Raw genomic sequence first — 22673 nt, forward strand, 5'->3', positions numbered from 1 at the left:
GGACAGAGGAGCCGGACTGACCTCTGTCATCTACCCCCAGACCCCCCAAAGCCCAGCCAAGTGGAGTCTTGACTCTCTCCAAGTGGAACATAGTGGACAACTCACAAAATGGCTTGATTTCAGATGTTTGGGATCAACCGAGAATATGTTTATTTAAAAGCAATTTAAATATTTAAAAAAGTAGAAATTAACACATACAGTACTGAGAAATGGTCACATTAAATACATGTGAAACGACAAGCGTACTGATGTCTGGTGGTAACATCCAGGTGAGGGTTTGGAATTTGCCTCGTGGCACTATGGGATTCCTACACGACATGTAGAGGTTCTAGGCAATAAAAAAATAAATAGCAATTGCTGTTCAACAGTAAAATAAGACACAGACTATTTGCAGAATGTAACTTTCCCTTCTGGGGGAAAAAAAGAACTAATTAACTATTTTTTTTTTCATAAGGTTCCATACCTTCAAAATACTATATCATGTACAAAACTGCAGATTTGCAGTGGCTCACTGAGTTTAAGAACAGTATCAGATTCACACTCGACCAAGATCCCCAAAGGCATTCCTACCTGGCTTTCCTATGTCCCACAGTAAGCTGGATTAGGGGGAACTCAAATTCCTCAGGGAAAACAAAAACAAAACCAGAGGTGGGGGAGAAGGTATTAAAAAATGCATTTGTGTAAGTGGTCTCAAAAGAAGGAAAAGAACAGACAATGACTCCACGTAATTTTAGACATCGAGGTTTTGAGTTTTTTAGAAAACCAGTTTATTTTGATATCAGCTGAAAATACTGTAGGCCACAGAAACAAATAGTTCTTTAATGCAACTAAAAATGTGTACTTGAATGAACCAGGACTCTAGGTCACTTCGGATGGCGACTTCCTGTCCCGACACCAGTGCGGCCAGTAAGCAGGGCTGCACTCGCCCGGCCGCCTGCCACCACCACTCTCGCCTTCTGTGTGGGGCTCTCGGGGTACCCCCCTGCCCAGCCACCCCACCCTGGGCGGCAACTGCTTCAACTCACTTTCCAGGAACAGCTGAGAAGTTGTGTTGCAGGTCTGTCATGCAAGGTTTACTTATTAGGTGGTTATTCCAAGTTTTCGTAGTACTCACTTAAGCAGAACTAAATGGATACTCACTGAGCACGGAGACTCTATTAAGGAGGGCTTTTCCTAGGGGTTCAGTGGGATGTTGTGCTTCTGTGAAATGAACCTTTCTCTCTTACTGCCGAGGTCAAGGGCTTAGTAGGATTAGCTTTCTGTGTGGCGGCCCAGAGAGCCGTGTAAGCGAACGTGACACCAGAAGGCCCCGAGGGTCTTGGAATCAAGAGGGCAGCCCTGCTGCGCAGGGAGGGCAGCTGTGTTCTTGGCAAAGTCCGGGGCCGGCGTTCTAGCGGTCAGACAGACGGATGGGGCCCGGACGGGCGGACACGGAGGGAGACCCGCTCACAGCGCCTGGCTGAGAACTGGCCTGACCATCACGCGTCCACGGCACCGAGTGTGAGGCTGGCAGGCTCGCCGGCGAGGGGGGCAGAGCCGGGAGCGCGGAGCGAGGAGAGGTGGCGTCAGCACCGGGATTCTGCGGCAGCGGAACGGCGTGAGGGGCCGACGTTCAAATTCCGTCATCTTCGCGAACCATCTTGTCACGCATTTGAACTGATCAAGGAAAAAACTACGAAAATAATTTAAATTGATGTGTTCGGGGCTTTAACACAGGCGAAGGACGCTAATCAGAAGAGGAGATGGAACTTCACGCTCTGAGAAAGCCGAAAGACTGGTTAGAAACAGGTATTGTTGCAATCTTATAATTTCTGCTTTAATGGCAATCAAGTTAAAAAATGTACAGTTCCACTTGTCCATACTATTCCTTTATAAAAGGCAGATTTCGGGTAAGCTTCTAAATGCATGCATAATGTAGAGGCTAATGCTTCCTGGCGGTCCTCAGTTCCTGAAAGTTGAGCTTCTTCAGGTGTGTTCTAAGCTTTTGTCAAAATAGTCGTGAAGGATATGTTATTTTGCATAATGAGGTAATATCTCAGGGGCGGGTACGCCTCACCAGAAGACCTTATACACCCACCTGGCCTAACTGCGCGAGGCTGCGGGACCGGAAAATGCCACCAAAGGGGTTGGGTCAGCGAATATTTTGCTGAAGGAGTAACACTTACACTGAACCGAGCACTTCTCTGTAATAAACACCAACGTCGGTTTTTGTAGCTGTAAACTGTGTACACAGATCAGCTACAGGCTGGTCTGTCCTGGAGCTAGAAGTCTCGCCTGCAGAACAGAGCCCACCTCTCTGCTACTGTCGCGTTTGCAGTAACACAGCTGAGAACACTGTTGCGTTAGGAACACAGAGTCGATTCCCTGCCTTTCCACGGTTGCTGGAGACCACTCTTATTGGCAAAGCCAGCAGTTCCGAGATTCCTGGTTTCGTCTGTCTGCCGGGAAAGCAGCACAGAGGTGGGCGTGCTAGGTGGCCAGGGGGGCGGACCAGTACGGCGCGCCGGGTCCCAGGGCCCCCGACACTGGCGAGGGCAGACGCCCCCCGGGTATTTACAGCACACACCACGGCCCTCCTGAGGTGGCGCTTCCGGAGTCTCTCTTCTGTAACAGCAGCTATATACACACATGTGCACGGGGTTACGTGGAGGCAGCGGTCTCACATGACGATGTGGACAATCTTAATTAAGGTTCTGCTTTTTGCTAGTCGGACAGGATGTGAACAAAGGACACCGGAAAGACCCCCTTCCTTTCGGGCTGTCCTTCAATGTGCCCAATCTGTAGGGAGAAGAGAGAGTTGTCAGGCTGGAGGCAGCCGGCAGCTGCCCAGTGACAAGCCCTGTGGGTCACAGTCCCCGTGGACTCGGCCCACAGGCCTGGGGTGGAAGGCGCGGACCCTCCCCCGCCCTCTGGGGGACCACACACAATCGCAGAACAACAGCAGAAGGTGCGGCCCACTCCACGCACACGCGGCCGCCCCGTGAGGACGCCCTTCCTGGGACCCTCGTCTTATACCCGGGGTGTCCATGGCCCGCCCCCCCAACCAGGTGGAGAGCCTGCCCGTGGTCTCCCACAGGCTGCAGACTCGAGTCCGTGCTCGTCACCCAGGGCAAAACTGTCTCTCCGCTGAGCGACCTCGGACAGGCCTTGCGGGCCTCTTGTCTGGAAGATGGGGCTAAAATACCCTTTCCTCTCAGGCCTGCGGTGAGATCGCACAGTCACCAGTCACCCAGGTAGGAAGGGCTGCTCTGGACCGAGCTTGTTTCCTGGTTGCTGTGGGGGAAGGAGACGGTGAGGGCAGCTCTACCATCTGCTGCCCGAGCCTGTGCCACAGTCTCCCATGAGAACTTGCCAGTGATCTCAGTTAGACCAACACTCATTGCAGGACAGAGAATCCCATCGCGAGCCTTCCACAGAAGGAGCAGGACGTGCACGCTGGCTTCAAACGACGAGCGCAGAGAGAGGAGGGCGGCCGGAAGAGGGGGCCAGGCCAGCTCTCATCCCCGGCCACAAACCCCCGCGGCGCCCACGGCGGCTGGAGCAGGAGCTGCGGGCTAGCCTGGCTGCTTCCTCCATCTCCCAGCTCTGTGACCTTGGGCCACCACTGGGCTACTGGGCGCGCTCTTCTTGAGGGTGGAACGGGCTGCAGACCTGGCTTCCCCGGCTCAGGGGGCCTCACTCCCTTGGTGTCCTGCACGTGAGCGGGTTTTGTGACTCGGAAGTCAGTGGAGGCAAGGGCAGCGTTGCTTTATGTCTGACTTGGCAGATATGCTGCCGGCACACAGAACTCCCACTGAGCACGACGCTAGCGGCACCAGTGAGAACTTTCCACTTACTCCCTCTGGGTCTTCTGCTGTCGTCACTGGTGTCTTAGCAAAGGATCTGATCACTACCTGCTTATGATAATATCAACGTATCCCCAAATGAGTTCTTGGGACACCTTTGTGAGGCGGGGTTACTCCTGTCCCATTTCTGAGCAGGAAACGGCTGACAGAAGGAACATGCCTTAGCCACGGCCATAGAACGACTCAGGGACTTGCGCCGGGGTCTTCCGGGCCATCTCCTTGTCATGTCTCCAAGGTGGCTCTTGAGCAGGCTCCAGGCCAGGAGCAGGCCCAGCCCTAACGGAAGAGGCAGGAAAGGCCACAGGGCCACCCCCAGCACGTCCCTCCCCGAGAGAGAGGGAGCAAGAGGCCTCATCACTTCCTTCGGGGCATCCCTGCTTCAGCACCTGCAAATTCCAGGCCAGTAATGCTGTTCGCCCAAGCATCCCTGGCTTCCGCCGACCAGAGGCTCAGGGCAGCCCCCTCCGGTCCTGACAACCGAAATTCCTCCCACACGGCCAAAGGTCCCTGGAGGGCAAAACTGCCCCTGCCTGAGAGCCGCTGCTTTGGTCCAAGCAGAATCCCTATGGCTGTGACCAAGAGTCTGGAGGCATTCTCCAGGCCCAAAGGTGCATGCACACCTGTATGTGTGTATACGTGTGTGTACGTGTACATGTTAAGTATGCACGTGTGTTTCTGGGCCAGCGTGGGCTCTGTGGGCTGAGCTATGAACCACAGGTCCCTTTGGGCTGGTGGCACACAGGCTGCCAAGGAAGCAGCGTCTCCACACCGATGCTGGGAAGCTCTCAGCCAGGAGAGAAGTAAGCCCACCACCCATGACGCCTCTGGCCTGCCGGCTGTCCCAGGAGCCTCACTCTGGACACAGACAACAGCACAGACCCGTGGGGCCGCGCTTCTATTCACTGAGAATTTGCAAACGGTCACTGTGAGGACCACGAGGCCTTTCCTTCCAGACATCTGGGCAGCAGGTTTTAGTGTAAAAGGGATTGTTACAGGTATTTTTCGCTTACTCCTAAAATCAAGAGGAAGGTGTCACGCCCCACTTGACAAAGACAGAACCGCAGGCTGGGTGAAAGAGCCTGAGGCCGGCACGGAAGGCCGAGAGCACTCAGGCCCCGAGAGGATTCGGAGTCTTGACTGCCTGCTCCCAGCTGCGGCACGTGCTTAGCCCTCCCGAGCTCCTGTCTCACATCTGAGATGGCCGGAAATGCCCGTGGCTCACAGGCTGTGTGAACACGAGGGTCAACCACACGCACTCGTTAGTTCGCCCGACCCCATCTCAAAGCCCCGCGGCTGTGCGTCCAGCACGACCGTGGTAAGGGAAGACCGCCGCCGAGGACGCTGGAGAGCGGCGGGCGCCCGGCCGGGTACGTACCCACCACTCCTGGTCCTCCTCCCCTGTGACGACAATCACTTCCCCCTCCATGAAGGTGAGCTCATCGTCATTGTCCGCCTGGCAGTCGTAGATGGTCTTCACTCGTCTCACCTTGTTTTTCCCCTTCAAGACAGAAGCGGGGCTTTAGTGGGAGAAAAGGACACACCGACCTTGGGCGTGTGATTTAACCTCACTGAGCCTCAATTCCTCCTCTGTCAAGGGGGAGGCCTGTCTGCCAGGAGCCCAGGAGCTGTGTGCTCCCTCTCTCTTCCCGAGCACTAGGACGGAGCCTGGCGTCGGGAGGGCCCGCTGCCCATCATGTTCACAGGCAAACCGCGGGTGGGGATGGAGATCCAGCCTCACCAAAACCCCAGAGGCTCCCTGCCCTCCCCACCCCCGAGAGCAGCTTGCAGAGATGACAGCAGAGTCTAAAAATGGATTTGGGAAACATGATGTAAAGAGAAATGTGCAGCTTCTGCATACTGAATGCACAGCATAAACAAATTTCTCAGTCCCCTCGCGGAAGTACTAAGTCAGCACATGCTGGTTAAACAGGGCGGCGGCCCTGGGCGGGAGGATCCCAGGCAGTTCCCCGAAATGTTCTAATTTGTGATCAGTTTTCACTTGTGCTTTTATCTGTTGGGACTGCTGGTTCTTTGCAAATAGGAAGATGGAAACAGAGAAATCCTCTTCTAAAGGTTTTTGGAGCCCAGCTCATTCAGTAATTAGTATGAAAAAAAGCAAGCTGTGTCTCTCTGTGCCCCGGTGTCTCGCTCAGTCCCCTGCTCCTTTCTGCAGCCTGTCCCGGGAAGTGCTGGCTGGAGGGACCGCAGCTGTGCGAGGCTTAGTGGCCTCAGCTCCAAGGCCCTCAGGGGCTCCTTGATCATGGGGACGATTCGATGAGGGCATAAAACCACGGTCAAGTGCAGAGCCTGAGCCGGCATCTTGCACAAGGCCATCTGGGGCGCCGGGACTCTGCTCTCCCATGGCAATGCTGTTTTTATAATGAGCCAGGGCAGAACTGTTGTGTGTGTGGGGGGGGCCTTTTGGTTCTCACTGACCGTGTTCCTCAGCCTGGGACACCAGGGCCCTTGCTGGGTTGCAGAAGACGGCAGGACCAATGACCACTGAATCCTCTGGCCCGGAGAACTAAGTCATGGGCCCAGGTGCCGCAGCGAGTGCAGGTCGTGAAACCCGCCTGCGGGAGTCCGGCACTCACGTCTCTCGCCATGGGGCTCGGGCCTGCCACACCGCGGAACCCCGGCTGGGGCACAGGCCCTCCCTCCAGGTTTCGGAGTGTGGCAGAATCTGCCAAAGCCTAGGAGCTGGCCTCTACCCACCGTGTTGATTTTCCTGGGCAGTGGTACAGGCGTCTCAGGCAGGGTGGGCGTGAGGTCAGTGGCATCTTCGGATGCTTGCTTTTGGATGGCATCTCGGGACTGCACGTTTGGGGAGAGATCTGCCGGGTGTGACTTCTGGGTGACGTCGGGGGGCTGCTGGGCCTTGGGGGACACCTCTCCAGTCTGGGACTTCGCCAGCAGGTCTCCCAGCTGCGGTTTGGGAGGCAGGTCCTTCATCTGCGGCTTGGGAGGTAAGTCTGCCAGCTGGGGCTTGGGGGGCAGGTCGCCCAGCTGGGGCTTGGGGGGCAGTTCTCCTGGCTTCGGTGGCAAATCTCCGATTTGGGGTTTGGGAGCCAGTTCCGTGGGCTTCGGCGGCAGGTCTCCGGGTGGTGGCTTCTGCGGTAACTCTGCCAACGGTGATGACTTCTGGAAGATCTCGGCTGGGATGTTGGCTTTGTCCAGGGAGAGGTGATGGCTGGTTTCTGTTTTCCTTAGTGCCACTGTGGGAAGCAAGCACAGAGAGGGAGGTCTCCAGAGGGGCCCCAAGGCAGGGAAGTGCTGCCCTCTACTTTGGTCACCGGGAGGACGGGGCCCGGTGGTGGTGGGGTGCGTGTGTAGTGTGTGCCCGCTCCAGGGCGAGACCCAAGTGCACAGGTGTGCAGTGCCCGTTCTTAGAGGAAAAAAGCTGGAAGCCTGGAAGGCGTCCACATGACCATATGTGATTTCATGCCTCAGTTACCTAGGAATGGGATATCCAAACTAATCCAGAACTAAATAAAAAAAAAAGATTGGAATACAAACAGGTTACAGAAAATTAGACATAGAGAGTTAGGTTTTCCACAAAACTACCACCTAAACATAGCCATTTACAGTAATGTCCCATAATTCCTTCTGGACTCTTGCACACAATTTCCATAGAAAGAACTGTGATCTGCTTTTATCTATATACTGCTTATTTGCCAGGTCAGTAAAATTCCTCTAATGGCAATAGATAATTTTTTAAAAGATTTTATTTATTCATAAGACAGCATGAGCAGGGGGAGGGGCAGAGGGAGAAGGAGAAGCAGGCTCCCCACTGAGCAGAGAGCCCAATATGGGGCTCGATCCCAGGACCCTGAGATCATGACCTGAGCCGACGGCAGACGCTTGAGTGACTGAGCCACCCAGGTAGCCAGCAGTACATAATTTTTAATGTTGCATTCTGTCCCATTCCGTAGCTGTATCAGAATTTAAATTCCCCATGTCTCTGGGATTTCCATACTACATACGAGGTCAAAGGTCTCTCCTCTCGCCACCTCGGCCACCCCTCTGAGGAATCTCTGCTCCACTTTGGCAATACAGCCACACCTACTTAGGAAACCCTACACCAGATTACAACACAGACTTTGTAACTTTGTTTCTTGTCCACTTACTATGTTCCAGAGAATGTGGGAGGCAGGTCCTCCCTATTCCCTGTACGGCCACGGTGTCAGGATTCTAGTTTGTGGAACCATTCCCACAGCTCTTGGCACAGCTCTATCGGTGGGACCTAGGACACTGAAGACATGTCTCCAAGCCCAGCTCCACCATGTGCTTGACTTGCTGTGTGATCTTGGGTAAATGACACAACCTCCCTGTGCCTCACCTTCCTTATTTCTAAAACAGGAGTTAATACAGGTAAATAATTTGCCAACAGGCCCTGGCAGGCTCTAAGTATCCTCTAAGGGTATGATCACTACTGTAAGGCAGGGTTCTTTGAGGCCAGGATTCATATTTTTACTTATCCTTGGAACGCTGGCTCCTGGTATGCACAGAGGCCAAGCATATCGTCTGCATTCAGCAAGGAAACAGCTGACTGAGGCACACTGAGTAAGTCACACTAAGAATTGTATTCTGGAAGTACAATACATTCAGAAAGATACTCTTATAGTTTACTATGAACAACAACAAAACAAAACAAAAAGAAAAGATGAACCCCGGGGCTGGCAACCGTCACAAGCTGCCCTGTGGCTGCTTCTGCTCATGGCCTGCTCAGCCACGTCCCAGGGCACAGGCTGGCCCTTGACCTTCAGCTGACAGGGCTCAGCTCAAGGAGTTCAAGCAAGCCAGAGTCCTCTCTTGCAAGTCACACACGGGGTAAAGGCCAAGTCTGAGGCAGCAGTGAGAGGGGCTGGGGAGCTTCCCGAGGCGGCGGGGCTGGCCAGCCTTGCTGTGCACCCCTCATGGGGGAACAGAAACTGTAAGCGCCAGGCGGATGCAACCCCAAGACATTCGAGTCTGGTTCGAGGAACTGGTTCTTTAGGAGGGACGGGAGCCAAGCAACGCGATGCTTGTGGCCCAACATGCGGCACGGCGCCGTTCACAGCGGACAAGCTGCGCTCCATGTGGCTGCGGGATGACAGGGTCCACCTAACACTTCACAGCACCAGACAGCAGAATACCGTGCAGCCAGTGAAAGCTGTTTGTGATGGAAAATGTTTCTGATGTATTATGTCACCCCCCCCAATCAAAACCTAAAACAAAAAAAGTACAGTAAAAAAGATATAAACTAATTGAGTATGTTGGATGATATGACAGGTGGTTTGTATTTTTCTTCTCTTTGATTATTATTTTTAAAAATCTTCTACAATGAATACATGTGGTTTTATAATAGGGAGAAACAAAATAAGAGAATTTCTCCTCTAGGGAAGCTTGCCCAACCTTTGGCTGTTCCTTTTCCAATCTGGAAAAGATGTTTTCCCCTTTCCAATTAAAAGTCCTTTCTGACCCTCCTACACTGTTGGTGGGAATGCAAGTTGGTGCAGCCACTCTGGGAAACACTCTGGGAACAGAGGTTCCTCAAAAAGTTGAAACTAGAGCTACCCTATGACCCAGCAATTGTACTATTGGGTATTTACCCTAAAGATACAAATGTAGTGATCCGAAGGGGTACGTGCACCTGAATGTGTTTATAGCAGCAATGTCCACAATAGCCAAACTATGGGAAGAACCTACATGTCCATCAGCAGATGAATGGATAAAGATGTGGTATATATATACAATGGAATACTATGCAGCCATCAAAAGAAATGAAATCTTGCCATTTGCAACAACGTGGTGGAACTAGAGGGTATTATGCTGAGTGAAATAAGTCAATCAGAGAAAGACAATTATCATATAATCTCTCTGATATGAGGCATTTGAGAGGCAGAGGGGGGGCTTGGAGGATAGGGAAGGAAAAAATGAAACAAGATGGGATCAGGAGGGAGATAAACCATAAAAGACTCTTAATCTTATAAAATAAACTGAGGGTTGCTGGGGGTTGGGGTGGCTGGTGATGGACGCTGGGGAGGTGTGTGCTGTGCTGAGTGCTGTGAAGTGTGTAAACCTGGCGCTTCACAGACCTGTACCCCTGAGGCAAATAATACATTATATGTTAATAAAAATGATTAACTAAAAAAATAAAAAAAAAAGTCCTTTCTGAACTGCCTTTTTAACTCTGAAGAAATGACAGGCAAACTTGCCCCCAAACTGGATCACAGTGTCACTGCTGGAGTGGGACCCATTAGGAATAAGAAAGAGACGCTGGGCAGGGCCTCTTTCTGGGTGTCATGTGCAGGCCGGCAGGGGCGCGAGGCCGTGAGGGTAGGGTGGGGGGAGGCTCGGGTCCTGTTCACTGAGAACACAGAAGCCGAGTCACTTGGAGGACAACAGAGAAGATGTGAAGGAGACGAGGGCAGGGCGAGGCAGAGGGCCCAGCAGAGGGCGGGCGGCAGGCAGCCTCGGAGGACTGCGTGAGCTCGGGAGTCAGGAAGCAGAGCGGAGCTGCTGTCCGGACTCTGGTTCTCCAGCCCGGAGCTGGTCAAGAGAGCAGAACCGGCCTACGAGGCGTGTGGAAGAGGACAGACAGCGTTAGGAGAGACGCCTGCTTACGAACCAGTGCGGGACGGTGAGAATGACAGCAGCCATGGGGGTGAGCAGCTGCGTTAAGAACTGCCGCGGTTCGGGAGCACGATGAAGGCAGCTGGACGGGAAGGTGGAAGGAATCAGGGGTAACGCGTGACAAGTGGGGGAAGAGCACAGGGCTGACTGGGGGCAGACTGCTGACAGCGGGCACAGTGCCCCGAAAACATCCCAAACTTCTCTGGGATCAGGACAGCCCTTTGGGCAGAGGTTAGAAGAGGAAAACAATGACTTGAGATAAAGACTCAGTAAATCCAGGGAAAGCTTCCTTTGTGTTCCACGAGAATGAACTGACAGCCACCTGGGACTCTCTCATTGTACTACACAGGAGCCCGGTCAGTGCACTGCCAAATATGCCACTTTCCCAAAGACCCGGGGGAGGGGTGGATCCCAGCTTCCCATTGTGAATCCCTAACTTTGACTTCTGGGGACAAAGTCTTGCTGTAGGCACGGAAACCCATGGGACGGCCACGAGTCCTTTGAGCCTCCATCTGCCCTGTGGCCTTGCAGCCCTAAGCGAGGACGGATAAGATGAACCAAAGGCGTCTGTGGGTGTTCTCAGCTCCCAAGCTGGAGCTGGCAACAAAGAAGAAGGAGCAGATAAGACAACGGACATGCTGGTCTTATGGATAAAAAGCTCGATCTGGATTAAGGAAGATCTGCTCAAAGAACCGAGTGTCTTTGCTTGGCAGGGAAGCAGCATTTACAGACACTGCTTTCTTGTGCTTCTCAGAGCACGAGTATCTCTACTTTGCATGATGGATGCCATCCCAGCAAAGGATTTCTGTGCCATGGAAAGTGAGGGGCTTTCTGAAGCATGACCTCATTTCATCCTCACAAAACCTCACGAAGCAGGTATTCTTGCTCGTGTTGATAGGTGAGGAATCAGGCTTCAGGAACCTTCCGAGTCCCTGGCCCAGGCCACATGGTGAGTGGCAAAGCTGGTACTGGTTCCCAGGTCTCAGACTGTGCTTTGCAAGAGGAGAAGGAATGGTATCCCCAGACTCAGAGATGATAGCATATCTTCTAGAAAAGGACTGTGGTTTTTTGGGAAAAGTATAGTGTTTTGCTAATCACAAAAACTGAGTTTATAAATATCTTTCTTTGTTGAATAGGAACTTATTGGGCACCTACCACATGCCAGATGCTGCTTTAGGCATCTGGGATTAAGCCATGAATTTAAGAGACAGAGACTGCTGTCCCCTTGGAGGGCACCATGACAGTCTAATTACGTGAACAAGAGAAAGAAATCTTACCTTTCTGAGGTAGTTTAGGAAGAACTCTTGGACCAAGGGCAGTCTTTGCAGAGCCGGTGCTAATTAATAAATAAAAATCATTCAGTATCTCAAAATGTTAAAATATCGCTAGTGATCTAATATTCAAGGAAATCACAGAGTTATGCTGAATTCTCTAAAAACCCTTTCAAAATTTCTTCAAGAAAAGATTAAAGTCTGTTTTCCATAATTCAAAATTTGGCTGGGGAGGACCCAGGAAGGGGTGAACAGGCCAGCTCTAGGAATGACAAAGCCGCCACCTCCGCTCCTCAGGTAATGTCTGAGTGTCCGGCAGAGCATGACCGCAGGGGGCCATACCGACGTCTGTCTCCACACAGGACACAATCTGCCACCCTAACTCTTGCCACCCCCCTGCCCCAGGTGAGGACACTGATGTCTGGGGACTTTCAGCAGAGGGTCCCAAGGCTGGCCAGGGGAGGAGCTTATAAATGGAGACCTCGTTCCGTTCATCGCCAGAGCACAGATGTCCTTGGGGGCACCAGAGCAGACAGTGTGGGTCTCAGACCTCCAGACTCTTCCTGAGCTTTCCCTCCTCTTGGAGCACTTACAAAACGAGTGGGGAAAAACACCCAAGTCTCGGGAACAGAAGTCCACCCCGTGGGGTCTGAATGATCCAATGCCCCCCCCACGCCCCTGCCTCCACCCATAGGCCAGGGCTGCGGCGGGCACGTGCGAGCCGGCTCCCGCGGTGCTCCTTCAGCAAGAGGCTGGAGCTATTCTCAGAGGACGCCAGGGCCCGGCAGCCCCAAGGACGCACAGCAGTCGAGCACCGGAGTCCTCTGTGCCAAGAGCGCCTCTGAATCTCCCGTCTGTCCTCTTCTGCCCTAGGGTGTCCCAAGGATTGGCTTTCCCCTCTTTGTCTCCTAACTGCCCTTAAAGGAACAGGGAAAGCCAAACCAACCCAACAAAACAGAGTCAAAGAAGCTGAAATGCACTTGCTGGCCCCGCCTAGCTGTCTCTCCTCAGCCCTCGTGAAACCCTACTGCCCCCAGACTATGGGACGTAATGTCCCTGCGAATCTGAAAACCCAAAGCTGAACCCCTTTGGCGCATGTTCTCAGGGAAGCACACCCGTGGACTACTGACGGGAGCACGGCGGTGATTCCTGAGCGAGGCCCTGGGCCAACAGCGGACGCCTGTGAGCCTGGGCCGCTTCCTGCACAAACACGAGGCTGCCGCTGTGTGCACGTGTGTGTGTGTGCATGCATGGGTGGCTTGATTCTCTTTAAAAAGCGTTTTGAAGCCACTCTCCATGTATCAGACACTCTCTCCCTCTGGAAGAAGACCCCAGAACTGCAGTCTGAGTCCCCCCACCCCCACCCCGAGCTGGGTGGGAGGGGGACGGAGCGGGAATGATGGGCGGGACGTGAGGGGAAGCGATGTTGGGACGTGGAGTCTGGAGGACCACTGGGCCGAGTCCAGCTCTGACATCTGCCACCACTTAACCTCAACCGTACAACGGAAGGAACAGTAATCGGTCTTTCTGACAAAGACGTGAAGACGAAGTAGGACAGCAGCATTAACATAAGTGGAGACTTTGTTTTGCTCTTTGATCAACTCTAGAAAGCAATCCCCCTAAACCAGCTGACTCCTTCTCCCCGAGGTTTTGGGACTGGAAGTGGCTCTCTGTGTCTTTATCTCAGATCAGGCCTCTGGAGAAGTGTCTTTACACTGGGATTAGACAGATGTTGCCCACAGAAGATCTCCCAAAGTCCCCTGCTTCCACGAAAGGAGGGAAGGTAGGGAGGCTGCTTTCAGCCTAGCTTAAGCAGATCTTACAAATGGGGCCCTTGGAGAGTCCTATTTTTATGTCTGAAAATCTCTGGGCTGTCAGATCTCCCTGAGGACTGTTTTAACTCCCAAGTCTGTGAAAATGAGTCAAGAGTAACAAAACAAAGCTACTTAATTAAAAATTAAAAATACAGCCTCATTCTGGTAGACTCTGACATGCGGGAAGCGAGGCCTGTCCCCACCGGGAACCTGGAGGGAGCAGAGCCTGGCACTGGACACCCCAGCCTGCTGCTGTGCCTGGACACAGTGGCTTGTCCCGGCGGGCCCCGAGGGCCAGGTGCACAGGCAGTATACGCTTCGTTTCCTCCCCCCATCAGCACCAGCTGGCAGGCCACACTTGGAATATATTGCCATAACACCCGTTTCTAGAATTTCGAACAGTGAGCTGTGATCCCCGCCGAGGGAGAAAGGTGAAGGCGGCTTACCTCGATTGCTGAGACAGTCCCTCAAACTTGTTCGCGGTCTTACTTGATGACGACGGACCCACATCGTTACCTACAGGGAGACATCGCACAACATGTCGCATCTTCAGACAGGGAAGCGGAATAACGCGACTTAGGACGAGGCAGACCGGCACCCTCTGGTTCCAAAAAGGAACCGCAAAGTTTCGAGCTACAACAATATGCATTTGTAACTTTAAAACAAAACTAAGCACCGCTGTGGGCTCTGACAGTGTTTACTTTTTTTTTTTTTTAATTTTATTTTTTTAGCTATTCAACGACTATGTCGAGAAGGTGAGCAACCTGCCCCCAGGCAAGGCCTATAAGATCACAGGACTTTGGGGATGTCCCCTTGGCTCAGGAACTTGTCCTTAGCTTGGGTGCAGGGAAAGAAGAGTAAAACCTCAAATTCACCCAGAGGCCGCATGCCGGGAGGCTAGCCCTGGGAGCCAGACTCAGAATACACAACCACAAACTGTGTGTGTGGATGCTCTTCAGCAGGCTGGTAAGAGCTGGCCGTCTGCGGGGCAAGACTCTTAGGCACTCTTGTCATCACTCCCTCAGACATTAGCACTTATTAAGCACCAACTAGGTACAAGGCTTGGATGGAGAGCAGGAGGCACCAAAGTAAATCACATGTCATTGTTCTCGCTGAGCTTCTGATCCGGCCCAGGCAATGTGTGTGCACAAGCGAGACTGACAGTACGGAATGAGGTCAACCGTGAACAGGGCTGGGTGCTATGGAAAGGAAACAGTGTCAAAACCCCACTAGTAAGAAGTGCAGGGAACGTCCTCTCTGCCCGACAGAGCACCCGAACTGCAAAGCACTTTCTAATGGGGAGGGGGCAGCAAAACCGCGAACGTGCTCTTTGTCCGGGAGAAGGCAGGAAGACCGGTGAGGGCAAGTCCTGTGTGACCCATCCCACGGTGGGAGAAGCACACAGCCCCAGGCTGCCAGGCGCCCAGGAGGACTCCCTGGGCCCTGCAGGGGCACAGCTGTCTCTGGGGCTCAGCTCATGTCCTTCCCCGCCCTTCAAAGGACTGCGGTGCGAAGCCAGGTGTGCCCCTTCCTCCCCGGCCCAGACACCCACAGGATCCCCGGGAGGCCGTGGGGAAGGGGCTTGCTGACGAGAACCAGAGACGGGAGGGCAGGTGCAGAGGCCGGGAGCGGCTGAAGCACCGAGCGCTGCACCCTACGTGCTGTCGGCCCCACAGCACCCGTGGCTGCCCAAGCGCTTCTCCCAACAGGAAGGACGGGCGTCATTATCCTCTTTAAAGACCAAGCAACGCGGTGAAGAGCACTGGTGGCTGCAGGTCACACGGCTACCGATCTACCGGAAGTCCCGACCGCGGGTCTACAGGCCTGTCGCTACCTGTCCTGCCGCCCCAATGGTGACGTCAGTAGCAGCCGCCACCGCTCCCTGAGTGTTTTCTCGGAGGGAGGTCTGGCGTAAGTATGTCACTGGGATCACGAGGTACTGAACCCAAGACCCCTCCCTGCTGTTTTTGAAGAAACACACACAGCGGTACAGCGCAGCCCAGGGTCACATAGCTGGTAGGGGTGACAGCTGGGACACGGAGCCGAGGAGCGGGCCTCCGGGACCTGGACTAACCAGCCTTCTCACCGCTCGCCCCACGGACCCTCCCGGACAGAGAGGCTGGCGGAGGGCTAAGGCGGGGCTCCTGGACAGAGATTTCTGTAACTCTAGGACACACCCGCAGAAGAAACTAGCTCCACTGGTGTTACTCCGGCCGGTGATTTTCAAGTATAACTTTATTTTAATAAGACCCTCCTCCGACCACCGGTCCATTTCCATGAGCCATCCCTGGTACTGACGACTCCTCCCGCAGCCTCGCAGGGGTCCTCCCCGCTATGAACGCCACTCACGGGGGCGTTTCTTTTCAGCAAGGTGTTTAGTGTGAGTCTTGGGGATTAGCTCTCATATCTCACATTTTGAAACTTCAATGAGCCGTAACAATGAACATGTCAAAGAAAATTCTATGTTAGGGTAAACCACTGCACCTGCTAATTCCCTTTCCACGTAGAAAACATTCCAAACCAGTGATTCTTAATCCTCTTACGTGCAGGATGGATTATGACACCACATGGGCTGCAGAAGGCCCCTTGCTCCGTTTCTGGCCACCCACTCCAGTGTCACACAGATGAGTCATCACCCCAGGGGCTGCGGTGTGACCCCGCAGCCCAGATGTCTGGGTCCTCCTTTAACCCTGCTCTCTGGCCACTCGAGGTGACTCTATTTCTCTCCAAAGACACTGTGTTTCTCTGCCTCCGTAACTTTGGCCCTCTGTCCGTTCTCTCTGCAACAGCAAACCCCTCCCCCTCGCAGTGAACTCCTAGGCAACCTGCAAGGGGCCTCTCCAAAGCCAGCTTCTAGCCAGACTTGACCACCCCCTCCTCCCCGTCAGCCCACCACCGCTCATCACAGAGCAGTGGTCAAGAGTGCAGATTCCGGAGCCAGACAAGCCTGGGTTTGAACTCCAACCCTGCCATCACTCAGTGGGTACGAGTTTGGATTAAAATGCTTTTTCTACCCTGATGAGTATTTAAAGCCTGTTTTGAAAAAAAAAAAAAAATGCTTTTTCTACTAAGCCTCAGTCCCCTCACCTAGAAATGGGAACAAAACAGGATCTACTCCGCCAGATGGGTATGAGCATCACAAAAGATAAACTATGGAGTGCAGACCACGGGGCTGGGCCGCAAGGAGCATGACACAAATGGAAACTATTATTCATAGCTCTCCGATGGAATGCAACAGAATGATGATGATCTGCTCACTGAACGAGCACCTCAAAGGCAGGCGCTGTGCCCTGGTCATCTTTATAACCTCACTTGCTAGCCCAGTCTCTGGCACACAGCAGCCACTGAGTTCCTGAGGAATGAAGTCAAGGGCCACAGCACTCACTCATCTGCTTCTCTGCCCAGATTCATTCCCCCCACACCTGGGGGAATGCCTCAGTGGTCAGCAGACAGGAATGCCAGCAAGCTCATGGCTAGGCCAAGCCCAAGTGCCACGCCTGGGAAGAAAAGTGTGACTTGGACACATATCTGAAAAAAGGATAGTATTCAAGGGAGGAGTAAAAACATGGAAGCAGTTCAATCCCCTCTTCTCTCTTCATGCAACTTGGAAAAGAACTCCTGTGTCCAAAAGGTGTGTGTTAGCAGGATGCTGGGCCAGCAGGTGAGGAAGCCGTGGCCAAGACTTGGGGTCAGACATTGGGCCAAGAGTTTGTGGACAGACAGGAGGACACTGGCCCAGCAGCGAATGACACACAGGCTTCAGGACTGATCTGAAATAGTGGATCGATGCAGGAGCCTTGGAGTCTGAAGTGGGTTCACACACCAGCTCTGAAGTGAGCGGAACTGTGATTATGAACAAGCCTCTGACTGCTCTGTGCTTCGGTTTCCTCACTGACAAACTACAGACAGTGAGTCTCTACCGTACATGACGGCTGTGATGGCTGAATACGATGACAGATGAGTGCCCAGGCCTGGTAGGTGGGAGATACTCTGCAAATGGTAGTAACCATCACTACTTTCTAGATAAGCATGCACACTGGGGGCGAGGTGAGTAGGAAGCAGAGAGCGGATATGAAAATTTATTGGGAAACCCAAGAAAAGGGAAGAGCAAGACACTTCTGTCCAGAGGCTCTTTTACAAACCAATACTGCTCCATGAGTCGACGTGCGTGCCTTGGATCAGACATTTCAAATGCTGAGCCTTTCACCTTAAGTTCTGGCCTTGAAAGAGAAGTGAACCAATCTGTGGTATAGTTTTTCATCAATTATTTGCTCTACAATTAAAAAAAAAAAAGCTCATATATTTTAAGTCCCAGTGACCAAAGATAAGGAAAGTGATTTGCAGAGGTCATGTAGCCTGGGATGGGTAGAACCCAGATCAGAACCTGGGCTTCCAGAATGTTCTTTTAGTGCATGTTATAGTGGCCTGTGGTGTGCTGTTGCCAGTTCTCTGAAATATCCAAGAGTAGCCCAGAGAACTGTGCTACTCTAAGATATTAATTATAAGACTCTCAAGTGTGAGAAGAGGGTAGATCTTAGGGTCACCACAAACTCGGTAATTAGGTGTATTTTTTTCCTTTGCTCTTGCCTATAAGAATCTCAGTGTCAAATCTGTGGTCTATTTCCAGCCACTGTATGTGATCTTATTTACATATTTTGTGAAGAGATCACACTCCTGGACTTTTACTTCGTCACCTTTATTCTCCCTTTGTCCTCATTTTAAAATTAATTTTACTTAAATTGTTTTAAAATATGTGTTGGCCTATTATAAAAGTAGGTTATAAACAAATTGTGTTTTTCCAAAAGTGAGATTTAATGACATGCCACTTGAAAAATCAAAGTCCCCATAGAACCGAAATCTGCCCATAAGCCTATTTGTTTTCTCATCCAAAGCCTGCCTTAGCAGTCTCCTGAGACAGATGGCTGACTTCATCACAGCAGCGGGACCGGAGTAATGCAAGGCCGGGGCTATTTTGGGTGCCGCAGACACGGTGCTGGCAGGGAGAAAGCCCCGAGTGGCCTTCCCCGTGCACCAGGGCTCTGTGCTGCCGATGGATGAGGCAGAGCCGGGCGGAGGGGACCTTCCTGCCCTGCTACCTTCTCCTCTCCTCACTTCATGGGCGAAGAAACAACTGTGGACACGGGGAACGGTCAAGACTCACAGAGCGATCATGTGCAGAACACAGCAGAGCACGGAGAGGAGAAGCGCAGGCTCTCCAGCTACACAGGCTGGGGACAGATCCCGGCTTCCCGAGTCCCAGCCGTGGGAACTTGGGCAGGTGATCTAATCTTTCCATGTCTCAGTGTCCTGAACGTTGAGGTCCCAGCACTTCCAACTTTGTGGAACTGTGGTTAAGAATTAGATTAAGGACTGGGGCTCCTGGCTGGCTTGGTCAGGGATGCATGTGGCTCTTGATCTTGGAGGCTGTGAGTCTGAGCCCATTGGTTATAGAGATTACTTAAATAAAACTTAAAAAAAAATAGCTAAGTACTATTAACTAGCCTAGCCCCGTTTTACAGTTGGAGAAACTGAGGTATGGAACAATTCAAAATAACCACTGGAAGCCGCTGGGCTACCAAGTGGTAAGGACGATCAGAGTCTGGTATGGCACCGGTTCCACACTGGAGCACTCTGCCCGACACAGACAGAGCACGTGCCCTTGAATGGAGTTCAGAACGCCCTGGGAAAGAGCTGCGCACAGAACCACCGCGGCAACCCCGTGCCACAGGCTGGGAGTGCGGTGGTGGCTAGACTGGGGAAGCCCCTTGAACAGGTCCCTCGAGAGCAGATCTTGAAGGATGACTAAGTATTAACACAGATGAGTAGAATATTCCAGGCTGAGGCACTTTCTGAGCAAAGGCTCAGATCTTAGAGGAAAGCACATGTGGTTGGGGACCCTGGTGTATTTATGTGGTGGGAATGCTGTGGGGAGGTGAGACCTTGGGCCAGCACAGAGGCTGTACCTGTACCATCCCCCCGTGCCGGTATCCACTCCCTGGGCCCAGATCCTAACGGCGGGTCCACAGAGGGAAGCCGTAGGCATCACCAATGTTGTCGAGGAGACTGATCCCCATTTCAACAGCAGTCTGGATCCCACTTCCGGCTTCTGGACCATCACGTCAGCGGGACATAGGTAGGGACAGACCAGGCCTTGAAGTATATCTCACATATCACCTTAGAAAGAACGGCCCTGACAGTCTCAGAACTACTATTTAGAGTTGTCTGTGAGTGACCACCGAAGCCTGTGTGTGGAGCACTGTCACTGTGCCACAGACAGATTCTGGCTTTCCCCCCTCACGGCTGGTCACAGGTGGGAGACTCTCGCTGCGGAGAGCTGCCAGCAGATGGCTCAGGGCCCCGTCTTCGAAAGGCTAGTGGTGACTGTGTTTCTTACTGAAAAATGTTGCTTTCCCATTAAAAACAAAACAAAAGCCCAGCAGCTACTAGGTCTGCTACTGAGTGATGAGTAAGAAATCTAAGAAAGCGATGATTTCTAAGCCAAAAAACAGGAATTCTGTAAAATTAATGGTAGACTGACTGAGCCTGTAGGGCGACTGTACACAGAAAAACTGATGAACAACAGGACTGACGTTTAGTGGAATTGGGAAAAGAAGGTGAGTTTGTGATCTGCACGGGTCCGACCTTCAGCTGAATGTTACTGGGTTTGGAAAGTCCTCTTGGATGGAACCTGGGGGCGCCTGAAGGGCGGGGATAGCAACTGTGGACAGGTCAAGGTCACATATGACACGCCGGTGTGTGTGTGTTCGGGAGCCTGCACTGCTCTTCACTGGCGTGTCTCACCGGGGATCCGAGCTGTCACCCTCCACAAATGTCTCCTCCTCTGTGTGGCCTTCCCCTGTGGCCTGACATCATTTCTCAGCATTTCCGCAGCATTCCGTTAACACATCAGCCCTCATGGTCAAGAACACTCACTCACTGGCTCGCCTGTCTTCCTCACGAGGCCATGGGCTTCCTGAGCAGATGGGTCGAGATGGCCCACACGACGGGCACGCACGCATACGGAGGGAATGGCCAGCCACACAGACATGTTTGCGCACCCACTGTGGTGCCACGGCCGGATGACAGATGTGTGCCAACCTGCATTTGGGCAAGTGCGGCTTTTTCCAAAAACCCAAAAGAATTGCAACACCTTCACGCAGGCTTTTGAAGAGGCCCTCTAATGTATCCAGCTGAATTACCTGTCAGTTACAGCCCGAAACCCAAGGAAAAGAAGCCACGACGAAACTCAGGGGCAGGGGTGTCTGGGTGGCTCAGTGGGTTGAGCCTCTGCCTTCGGCTCAGGTCATGATCCCCGGGTCCTGGGACTGAGCCCTGCATCAGGCTCTGTACTCAGCGGGGAGCCTGCTTCCTCCTCTCTCTCTGCCCACCTCTCTGCCTACTTGTGATCTCTGTCTGTCAAATAAATAAATAAAATCTTAAAAATAAAGAAAAGAACAAACAGAAGGTGACCCATGTGAAGGAGCGCGGGCCTCTGGAAAGCTGCTCTTTCTCTCCATGCCTCTCAGGGACCTGGCCCCCCTGGGCTCTGCAGAGACTCTTGGTTCTTGACTTGAATTGTTGCTGGGCTAGTAAGGAGTTCTGGGGAACTACAAAGTTAGGAAAGATGGAAACTACGTGCCTTGTGGGTGTAATTTTGTCTGTGGTCAGTTGTGCACATTTATTCACCGTCAGTGATGACGGAGGACCTACCACATGCGGGCTCGACACTAGGCCCTGCAGACACGAGAGACGGATGGGGTCCCTGCTCTCGTGGAGCTTACATTCTAGAGAGACCGAGAAGCAAACACAGAGTACTAATCCACGGTGATGAGGTGCTCTGAAGGAAGTGGGGGGAAGGAAGCTCCTTTAACGAGGGGGAGTCGGGAGACAAACGCTGAAGCCGAGAAGGACGGGAGGGAGCCGGCCTCTCGAGAGCAGGACGTGGCTGCGGGGAGCGGAGCGGCGCAGGAGGGAGCCCGGTGTGCCTGAGCAGTGAAGAGGCCGTGCGGCCTGAGCGGAGGGCGAGTGCTGGAGGGTCAGCAGCCCCCCCACCCCGCCCCTGCAGGGTCCTCTAGGTCCTGGGCCAAGCGGCTGGCATTCACCCCGAAGCACACCAGGAAAACTTTACAGGCGAGAAGGGACTGGGTCTGATTTACATGTTGAGCAAACCTTCTGACCGATACTCTGGCTGTTGTGAGAATGGGTGACTTCGCTTTTCTGAGCCTCCGTTTCCTCGTCTATAAATGAGGCTGACAATAAGCTGCCGCACGGCTGCGACTGTGACTAGAAGAGGTTTCCGAGCACCGTATCTGGTGCACAGGGAGTGCTCAGCACTGTAGTACTGCCCTGGTTTTTAAACGATCCTAGAGATCTTCCAGGATGCTTCTTGGCCTCGAGTACAATCACACCTGTGTGTATCCAAGCCCTCCGGCGTGCGTGCAGTCTGGCCCATTTGCCGAATGTGCTAGGTGTCCAATGCCCGCTGTGCCCCACACGCTGCTGGCCCTGACTTTAGGATGACTTACCCCAAGGAACTGCGCCTTTGTTTGGGGGCCCGTGAGGTAGTGGGCTGGGAGGGTCGGATAGGGTTCTCTTGTGTCCGGGTGGTGGGGGAGGAGGCCTCTTCTTGGACAGGGTGGAGCTGCCACTAGAGGTCTGGGTGCTTAGAGGGAGTGTTGAAGGTGGGCCAGTTGGACCTAGAAAGGAATCGAATGGGGCAGGAAGGTTAATCCCAGTCTCACAGACAGAAGAGCCTGTATGCAGTTACTTCCACACACCAAATATGGTGCCGTACACAGACAAAATGCAAAGCTGGATATGGCCAATTCCATCAACTCGGTAGCTCACAAACAGGGGTTTCAAAATTGCTGGTAAAATTAAAAAAAAAAAATCACAAGAAAAGAAAGGGAAGTGTGTGCTTTTAAGGGAATGCCAATCTCATGGAAGGCTAATGGGGTTAAGATCCTCATTTAGGTGTCACAGGAAAAATAAAATATACATTTTTAAATGAATATTTTAGTGGGACCATCACAACATCTACTGAGGAAGAAGGCACACAACACTACCAGCAAAATCAATGGAGAAAGAACAGAGTACAGGCTAACCCTTCAGGGGGCCACAGGGTGGGA

General features: G+C 52.8%; 1 protein-coding gene across 4 annotated transcripts in view; it reads right to left on the minus strand.

The window, feature by feature from the left end:
* Positions 1-743: 743 nt before the first annotated feature.
* The window catches only part of ASAP1 (ArfGAP with SH3 domain, ankyrin repeat and PH domain 1), a 351640-nt gene continuing 329710 nt past the window's right edge, over positions 744-22673 (minus strand). For 2 of the 4 annotated variants that reach the window (XM_032316146.1, XM_032316147.1), the window contains 6 exons: positions 22071-22241; positions 13992-14061; positions 11738-11796; positions 6561-7060; positions 5221-5343; positions 744-2778 (listed from right to left, as the gene is read on the minus strand). In XM_032316146.1, the coding sequence (XP_032172037.1) occupies positions 2704-2778; positions 5221-5343; positions 6561-7060; positions 11738-11796; positions 13992-14061; positions 22071-22241 (998 nt within the window). In that variant the 3' untranslated portion in view covers positions 744-2703. The remainder of the gene's footprint in view (positions 2779-5220; positions 5344-6560; positions 7061-11737; positions 11797-13991; positions 14062-22070; positions 22242-22673) is intronic. The other 2 variants (XM_032316148.1, XM_032316149.1) reach the window with 1 other exon arrangement.

Source organism: Mustela erminea, chromosome 16 (genome assembly GCF_009829155.1).
Source record: "Mustela erminea isolate mMusErm1 chromosome 16, mMusErm1.Pri, whole genome shotgun sequence".
Taxonomy (NCBI): domain Eukaryota; kingdom Metazoa; phylum Chordata; class Mammalia; order Carnivora; family Mustelidae; genus Mustela; species Mustela erminea.